This window comes from Rhinoderma darwinii, chromosome 4 (genome assembly GCF_050947455.1).
Source record: "Rhinoderma darwinii isolate aRhiDar2 chromosome 4, aRhiDar2.hap1, whole genome shotgun sequence".
NCBI lineage: Eukaryota > Metazoa > Chordata > Amphibia > Anura > Rhinodermatidae > Rhinoderma > Rhinoderma darwinii.
Window position 1 is genome coordinate 111534627 of NC_134690.1, and position 9880 is coordinate 111544506.

The 9880-nt window shown below is 43.9% G+C and overlaps 1 protein-coding gene across 1 annotated transcript; it reads left to right on the plus strand.

Moving 5' to 3' along the window:
- Positions 1-2702: 2702 nt before the first annotated feature.
- Positions 2703-6847, plus strand: PAQR9 (progestin and adipoQ receptor family member 9). The gene has a single exon (XM_075861469.1). It carries the CDS (start codon positions 3055-3057, stop codon positions 4090-4092), a length of 1038 nt encoding a protein of 345 aa, XP_075717584.1. The 5' UTR covers positions 2703-3054; the 3' UTR covers positions 4093-6847.
- Positions 6848-9880: the final 3033 nt, after the last annotated feature.

A 9880-nucleotide genomic window follows, 5' to 3' on the forward strand; every position in this document is an offset into this window, starting at 1 on the left:
TGATAAAGGCTTTGCAACTTTAATTCACAGACAAAAAATGCAGTTTGTACAGCGCTGCTAATATCATTCACACATAAGTGTGCACATGTTTCTGGAGGCTACGAGAACTGGAGATACGTGAGATAAAGAGGTGATCATGGGAGCAGATGTTTTTCTAGACTCCCTGTCAGTAATCCTATTAAAGAAAATTGCAGTCAGCCACTCCCCAGTCTGAAATGGATGACAACAGAGAATAACAGATCGCATTCGACTGCACAGCAAAGAAGATAAATCAGGCTTTGCAAAGGAAGATATCAAATGCGTCCATTGAAGCGCAGGATAACATGCTGGATAGCTCGTCATTTTGTTCCACGACCAGGCAGATTGTAGGAGTTGGTGAGACATTAAAGTTTATTTTATTCACTGTGCAATAGTAAATATACGTGGTTTTTCCCTTGAGTAATATATGTGTTTCACTGGATGAATACCAATGAGAATTTTTTGGTTAGAGCCTAACCTTTAATGTGAGATTTATTTCTTTTTTTTAGCAATTTAAGATAGTGATACAATTGTATCCATAAGGTTCGTTCACTAGCGCTTGCGCACTTTACATTGACATATGTAATAAGTTCAGATAGGACAAGGATGAGATTTAAATGGTTAATACCATCACACTCTAGTATTTATAATTTATTTTAGCATTTTCCTGGTTTTTATTTATTTTTATATTTTTTTATATTTATTCAAAAAATATTATGTTTAAATATTTTTGTTCCAAGTTGGGACCGGTACCCTCCTTGTCACAAGGTGTGTGCCAGGAACTGAAGCAACATGAGCAGCTGCTCTAGGAGTTCCTCTAGAGGAATCTCTTGTATTTCAGCTACTGCTGCTATAGAGATGTCTGTGCAGCTCTCTTATTAGCAGCTAATAAGTTGTTCCAACTTGGAACAAAAATATTTAAACATAATATTTTTTGAATAAATATAAAAAAATATAAAAATATAAAAATAAATAAAAACCAGGAAAATGCTAAAATAAATTATAAATACTAGAGTGTGATGGTATTAACCATTTAAATCTCATCCTTGTCCTATCTGAACTTATTACATATGTCAATGTAAAGTGCGCAAGCGCTAGTGAACGAACCTTATGGATACAATTGTATCACTATCTGATACAATTGTATCACTATCTTAAATTGCTAAAAAAAAGAAATAAATCTCACATTAAAGGTTAGGCTCTAACCAAAAAATTCCCATTGGTATTCATCCAGTGAAACAGACATTAAAGTTTAGGTCAAAAGTGAAGCTACCCTCGTACAAATGGGAATCGCATATACAGCAATTCCCTAATATACTTATTATTTATTAACTATTATTTCTTTCATTTTTTATATTTGATCTTCTATATACAATGGAGGGGGCCCCGGAGTTCACCCACGTTTCCATGGTTCTGAGTGTGGTGACACAATCGCGGGGCCCGTTCCTTCCTGATTGCATGTGTGTTACGCCTTTACCATTGGGAGGACCATCATGGCCGTAGCGTGCCGCTTTGTCCCTGACACAGGTGAGCTCAATGTTTTACCCCTTGAGTTTTAATTGCCTGTTACGTCCTGTAGTCCATCAACTTTATTGTAGTGTGCTTTACATATTGTTTGGTGTATTTTTATTATTAAATTATATCCTATATGATTACTATTGTAAAGGGGGCCTAACTTCGTAACTACGTTACTTGTTTACTATCTGTTATCTGCAGTGGCGGAGCTGTTACCAACCAGTGCCCCTTTAGCTATGTTTCTTTGGTTCTTAAAGGGGTATTCCAGTTACAATATGTTACCCCCTATCCGTATGGTAAGAGGGTAACTTGTAACCGGAATACCCCTTTAAGTATATATTATATTGTGACACTACTATGAATTAATAAAGATATACTTTGTGATATAACTCTGCACATTTTATGCCTTTGAGGTTGATAAATTCCCTAATATACATATCGGAATTACTTTCTTCGTGAGGAGCAGAGGAATGATTATAGGACAGGCAAGCCGCAGAGAAATCCAATAACCAGTGGCTGCCCTGCATCCTGTCATTATAATTGATGACTGCCTGTATCTGCTGCCTCCATAGGTATAAGACAGGCTGCAGGGCAGAAGACAGGCTGCATAGAAGACTATATTCTGCAAAGACTTGTAGGGCAACTGAAGCACTATGATCCCTATATTAGGATGGATGCTACTTTCAAAGGGGGCTATTTTGATCCCAGAATTGTTAATAGGGAGTCGCTGTATATGCAATCCCTTATAGGTATAATTGCGTCTTTTTGCTGTATGTTTTTATATTTTGTGAAACAGATCCCTCATCCGTTGTCTGAGTCTTATAAATAACAGATCCTGACTGAACTGGTACAAGCCAATGTATTTTTTCATCAGTTTGCAGCTGATAGATATGACATAAATAAGATTCATCAGAGGATATTTCTTGTTAAAAACATATTTAAAAAAAAAACTAAAGATGAATTCTAGTGCAGTGCAATATCCATCTATTATTTCGCCATTGGCACACAGCCTTTATCATATAAACTAGGTCTAGTGCCCCTTTAAGGGTTCGGGTCACGACCTCACTACATCTCTTCAGGTAACTGTATCATCCTCATCTTTGCAGGTAGGGCTCTGGATTTCAGGGCGATCACTGTATGCCATGTATCAGTTGTCTGCAGTGGAAAATACAATCAGTGCCCCCCCTCCCCCCTCGTCCATACTCGGTACAGTGTCGCCCGTGTATCTGTCATCATAAACTTCAAGGTCAGGAACAGCCACTCTGCAGGCAGGGATGGGGGTCGAGCTGCTGATAGATCTCACACCTCACCATCCTCCCTATGGGGGAATGTACAGGCTGAAGGATCAGATGCTCGGGGCTCTGATGCTGAGTGGTGCAGGCTGCTGTGCATGACTACAGCTGAGCTGCCGCATTCATGCTGAAGGAGAACAGAGCTGGAGGGCTCAGCAGCGGCTCTGCGACTTCACCCCCCGCCTCATCATCATCAGCAGCACAGATCGGGTGATCGCAGGAGGGCACCATGCCCCCGCAGACATACGCCCGGGACACGTCCTCCCTCCTGCGCTGGGACGAAGTACCGGATGACTTCGTGGAGTGCTTCATCCTGTCCGGGTACCGGCGGCTGCACCTGACCGCTCAGGAGTGCCTGGCATCCATCTTCCAGCCCACCAACGAGACCCTGAACTTCTGGACGCACTTCATCCCGCTGGTGCTGTTCGCCAGCCGCTTCTACCAGGTGCTCTTCCTGTCCGGCGAGCTGCCATGGCACCACCCTGCGCTGCTGCCACTCTGGTGCTACGCCTCGGGGGTGCTGCTGACATTTGCCATGAGCTGCACTGCCCATGTGTTCAGCTGCCGCTCCCTGCGCCTGCGTGCCGCCTTCTTCTTCCTGGACTATGCCTCTATTAGCTACTATGGCTTTGCCAGCACGTTGGCTTACTCGTACTATCTGCTGCCCAGGCTGAGCCTGCTGGACCCGGGAGTGATGACCCCGTACCTGCAGAGCCTAGGCTGGCACTGGGTGGACTATGGCATGCTGCTGAGGCTGTACAGCGAGCTGGTGCTGCCAGTTGCCTTTGTGCTGGCGGTGACATGCACGGTGGCATGCTGCAAGAGCAGATCCGAGGACTGCTCCTACCCCTTTGCCATCCGCACTTTTGTCTTTGCGATGCCACTCAGCATGGCATGCCCGGTCATGATCGAGAGCCTGCTGTTTGACCTGGGCAGTGAGAACCCCACTCTCTTCGTCCATTTTTACAGGAGGTACTTCTGGTTGCTGGTGGCCGCCTTCTTCAATGTCAGTAAGATCCCGGAGAGGATCCAGCCAGGGCTGTTTGACATCATTGGGCACAGCCACCAGCTTTTCCACATCTTCACCTTCCTCAGTATTTATGACCAGATGCACTATGTGGAGCAGGGGCTGGAGCAGTTTTTGAAGACTCCACACACCTCACCCACCTACCAGGGGACAGTAGGGTACTTGCTGCTGCTCACTATCTGCCTGGGTTTGGTAGTAAGGACCTATCTGAAGGGACTGTCCAGCACCAAGCAGGACTAATGTTAGCTAGATGATGCCTGGGTGCAACCACGTTGGAGGCATCAATAACCATTGTGTTCTTCATAAAAGGAGGCAACAACTAGATCTATTGTCTGGAGTTGATCTTATTGATATCATGTTGTTGATTCCACTGTCATCGTGTATAGAATGCGCCTTATATATTACCTCCTCCAAATGGAACATTTGGGCATGTTATCAGCTTTGACAAACTATAGGTGGCACTGACCACCCTCACACAAAACTTCTATTATCAGATTATTTATCTGTAAACCACATACATGATTTGATTTAACAATTGTGTTATAGTAGATGGAAGATTGTTAACCAATTGTCAGACCCAGTGATTGTAGTGATAAGAAAGCGAGAGTGAGAATAATTCATCAAAATCTTTGGAATACTTTCCAATAGTTCAACGTTCAAACTCCCCTCCCCCTCCTTTTATTTCCAGTGCCCACCAGTAATGGTTGCAACCAGGCAGAAATGGTATTAAACCACTAGAAGATGCATTCACTCTTCCCTGCCGTGCACGCAACACACGCGTTACACCTCTCTAGTGCTGCTAGTTACCGCCATTATATAACACAAGTATTTACGGATTGTATTTATCGGCCAAGGTGTTCTCCTTGTGACTGTTAAGAGCGCTGGAAAGGTGGCACAAAATGCTGCTAACATTCCTGTATATGTGCAAGACATATTTCTATAATGTGGCACTGTGCGTTATATGAATATGTGGTGTTATTCTTCTTATGCCTGATGCTGCTAACAATACAACTATGTGTGAGCCGGGAAACACCAACATTCTACCTGCAAATGTCCTTTACCTGTGGTACCCAGCGGGTACTGGCACGGTCCTTATGCTATGTTTCTAATGGACCATACAGTGTATGATCATACTTTGATGTCATTTGAATAGAGGGTATATTGCGAAACACCGGGGGAGATTTATCAAAACTGGTGCAAAGGAAAAGTAAAGGAGTTGCCTATAGCAGCCTATCAGATTCCATCTCTCATTTTTCAGAGGCCTTTTGGAAAATGAAAGCAGTGACCTTATTGGTTGCCATGGGAAACTACTCTACGTTTGCTTTGCACCAGTTTTGATATATCTCCCCCGCTGTTCTAGAGTATATAAATGAGTAATGGGCTATTGGGTTCTCGGGTATTTCCAAGATGGGATCTTCTGTCATGTTAGTAAGAAGGAGCTTGCACCCCACTAATGTCTCTAAGGCCTAATGCATACGACCGTAGTGGGGGCCGCACAACCACCGATTCGTTGCGGTCCATTTATCCAGATGTCACCAGTTTGTGAAGCCGCAAATCCGGACTGTAAAATTACTTGTCCTGAGTTTTTGCTGCCCGGATTCGCGTATCTGTGAAAACTAGGGTGCATGGAGCCATAGAAATGAATGTCTCCGCAATTTATCCGCAAAAATCAGAATAATTTGCAGACACAAAAGCATGGTCGTGTGCATGAAGCCTTAGGTCTTATGCGTATGACCGTTTTCTTCAGTGTTCTATCCGGTTTTTTTTGCGCACAGCATACTGAACCATTCATTTCTATGTGGCCATGCACATCCGTTTGTTTTTTCTTGCCGGTCCGTGTGTCCGTTTTGCAAAATTATAGAATATGTTCTATTCTTGTCCATTATTTGTCTCACCTATTTTACTGAATGGGTCAGCATAAAAAAACGGACAGCACCCTGGGATCCGTGTTTTGCGTTCTGCAAAATGGAAACGTTCGTGTGCATGATGCCTAAAGAATAGATCCGTTCATTCGTTTTCCTGTGCTGCGCATGTTCGCCCACCTTTCTGTTGAAATCAATGGCAGCTACATATGTCCTCCCTGACCTCCCAGCTCCTGGACCCCCCACCAATATGCCCTGTTATGAGAATCCCCTTGATGTCATATTCCTGTATGGCGAGCTTTGCGTTTGACCAAGAGCCGAGCGAGTTGAATAAGTGTTGTCCGGAAGGCCTTTATTCCCAGAAGGGTGGATGCATCTTTCATTGTTATGTGCAATCCCTAAGGGGCATTAATAGTTTTATTAGGATATTGCAATGAAATAATGGGACGCAGACCAGTAACCTATTTATTTAGTGTTTTTCTTTTCTTTTTGATGCTTGTGTAATGAGCTTTGTCTTTTTTGGGTCATCAGCTCTGGGATTAGCTTTTCAATGTAAACAGTTTGGCAGCTGCATTATCCGCCAGTTCTTTCTGTACTGAGCGTGGAACAAGGGACGTCTTCAATTATGCCCGGCCTCTTGTTCTCATTCATAAATAGATGATCCTTCCTCGGCCCAGCTGCTAACGCACAATGTGAACCAACTGTTTAACTACTACAGCGCTGGACAAAATGCTGTGTATCACTCAAGGCGACACACGGATCTGCACACAATTCTACACGCACTTAACACTTTCAGCACCAAAGGGCTGGGCTCGACAATACAGCGCTTTGCTTTTGCTGCCTCCTATGCAGTGCAGGTGTCGGCTACCATACTTTTTATCCCATGATGTCACCTGCTTGGCCGTGCCTGCCATGTATTTGTCTGAACTTATTTATTTCATATGTATATTATTTGCATCAAAGCAATGAGATGAGAATTGGGCTTCTTTTACGGTGGATTTACAATATATTTTAAATCCAGTCAGCACAGCAAGAGTTAAATAAGCCATCTTTTTCAATGCATGATCATAATGACAAAATATACCATGTAGTGTAACCAATTTGCAAGCGCCTGACGCAGTTGAAATAATAATAAGTCATTGAATTTTTAATGTTGTGATTTCTTTTCTATGTTATATTGTCACTCGTTTTTTAGCCGTGGGACTAACAGAGTTGGGGTATTTTTGACAATTAGGTCAAAGATAAAATAGTGGTATTGGCCTTCACATTGGCGTTGCCCTTCTGTTGAGGGGTTCCGTTGGAGGCTTCCGTTGGGTTAACCCCTCAACGGAAAGGCAAACGGAAACCTCAGCTTCCGTTTCCCCTACCATTGATATCAATGGTGACGGAAACCTAGCTAATGGCTTCCATCTGTCACTGTTGTGACAGGGTTCCATTGTTTCGGACGGTAAACTGCTATTGATTCCGCTATTGATCCCGTCGGAAAACCGGAAACCTGCCGGAATGGTGACGGAAACCATTAGCGATGTTTCCATCACCATTGATATTAATGGTGACTGAAACGGAACCTGTGGCTTCACTTTCCGCTGCGGGGTTCACCCAACGGAAACCTCCGACGGAACCCCGGAACGGAAAGCGAATGGTTATGTGAACAGGCCCTTAGGCTGCTTTCACACAAGTATATTTTTCATCAGTATTCCATCCGTTATCAGTAAAATGGAGCTGGTGTTAATCTATTAGTCTATTCACATTGAGAATCCGCACCACAGGTCAATTTCTGTATTTTTTCCCCGCAGTGTGTAGATAAGATTTGTTCTAATCTCATCCACTTTTGCTTCTATTGCAATACTGGTCGGAAACTCTGCAGTGTTTACACTATGGCAGTTGTGCTATGTGGTTTTCAGCATTTTTAGATGTGAAACATGTGTTTTAGGGTATGTTCACACGCACTATTACGGACGTAATTCGGGCGTTTTTGCCCCGAATTACGTCCGAAAAATGCGCCTCGATAGCGTTGACAAACATCTGCCCATTGAAAGCAATGGGCTGACGTTTGTCTGTTCACACGAGGCGTATATTTCAAATGACGGCGCGTAAATAGACGCCCGCGTCAAAGAAGTGACCTGTCACTTCTTGGGGCGTAATTGGAGTCGTTATTCATTGACTCCAATGATTAGCAGCGCCAATTACGTCCGTAATGGATGCTGCGTTCAAGGCCCTGCACATGCCGTTACGGCTGAAATTACGGGGATGTTTCCTCCTGAAAACATCCCCGTAATTTCGGCCGGTACGGACGCTGCCGTGTGAACATACCCTAACAGTTTCACCTGTAAAACCCCGATGAAAACAGCATGGCAAACGTCCGATTTTGCAGCTATTTTAACCGCACAGACAAAACATGTCGTATGATTGCACCCTAAGGCCCCATGCACACGACCGTGTGTTTTCTCTCCCGTAAATACTGGCCATAAATATGGGTCCTTTGTCACACGTTTTTAACCCGTATTTACGGGTCCGTTGTCATCCGTATTTCTCCTGTATTTACGGACCCGTAAAAAAAGCCTGGCTGGAAATGATGTCACAATCATGTCCAAACCCCTTAAAAGGGTCACATAATCGCTCAGACGCCATTTTCTCTGCTTCTCTTTATTCAAAAATTGAAATCCCCTGACGTCGCCTAGCAACGCTCCCGTAATTACAGGTGCACACACGTAGCCATCCGTAATTACGGGAGCCCCATAGACTTCTATGGGCTGCCCGTGCCGCAATTACGGCCTGAAATAGGACATGTTCTATATTTTTCAACGGCCCGGGCACTAGAAGTCTATGGGCCCATAATTACGGTGTTTTTACGGTCGTGTGCATGGGGCCTAAGGCCTTATTCACACGGCAGTAACCTCTGTCCGCAAAGTTTTTGAAAAAAAAAAAAGCAAAAAATGCCTATGAAAACGCTACTGTGAATCTAGCCTTAGGCCTTGTTCGTACAAAGGAGATAGTGAAAAGGAGATAGTGATGTAGCTGGGTCATTTTTTGTTAACGAAACAGTTCCCAGGCTTCATTCACATTATGGTTTCGCTTGAATAAGTTGATCCTAAAGGGAGGATAAGTACAAGCTAGTTTCACAAATACAGCCGTTGAACTGGCCTAAAATACAAATTTTGTTGCAGATTTTTGTGTGGGTATAGCCGTGGATTTTACTCATTCCATTGCAAATCTGCGGGAGATCTGCAGCATGTCCAGAATCCACTGCAAAATACTCATTGATATCTGCAAAATGTGTTGCATGCAGATTTTGCCATGGATTTCAAGCCACTCTGCAATAGGAAATATTTGCGGTGTTTGCACATGGCCTTAGGGCGCATTTACATCTACGGGCAAAGACTGCATGCAAATATGTACAGGATTTTGCTACAGTGAGTATCCGGCTTCTTGAGGCCAAGATCGCTCATGCAGTTCTGGTGCAGTTTTTGGTCCAGTTTTTTTTAGCCAAACAGGAGTGTACACAAAAGAAAAACATGCATCAGTTGTACTGTTTACCTTTACTTCCTTTTGAATCCACTTCTGGCTTCGGCTAAAAATTTTGCCAAAAACTGTATCAAAACATGTGTCACCCTGGCCTTAAAAAAACAGCTCTAGGAATATATTTCTGGAACTGCTTCAATGTAGGGTTGCACGATGCATCGAAATATCGATACTATTTCGATGCCGTGCATCCTGAAAACGGTTCAATACCGTTAATCCATGTATTTCTATACTAAGCTGTGCGGCCGCACAGCTTAGGGTATGTTCACACGCACTAATTACGGACGTAATTCGGGCGTTTTTGCCCCGAATTACATCCGAAAATAGCGCCTCAATAGCGTTGGCAAACATCTGCCCATTGAAAGCAATGGGCAGACGTTTGTCTGTTCACACGAGGCGTATATTTACGCGCCGCTGTCAAATGACGGCGCGTAAATAGACGCCCGCGTCAAAGAAGTGACCTGTCACTTCCTTGGCCGTAATTGGAGCCGTTATTCATTGACTCCAATGAATAGCAGCGCCAATTACGTCCGTAATGGACGCGGCGTTCAAGCGCCTGCACATGCCGTTATGGCTGAAATTACGGGGATGTTTTCAGGCGGAAACATCCCCGTAATTTCAGCCATTACGGACGCTGTCGTGTG

Excerpts from the sequence above, each read along its gene's own strand:
- PAQR9 (XM_075861469.1), top strand. The coding sequence starts at position 3,055 with ATGCCCCCGCAGACATACGCCCGGGACACGTCCTCCCTCCTGCGCTGG.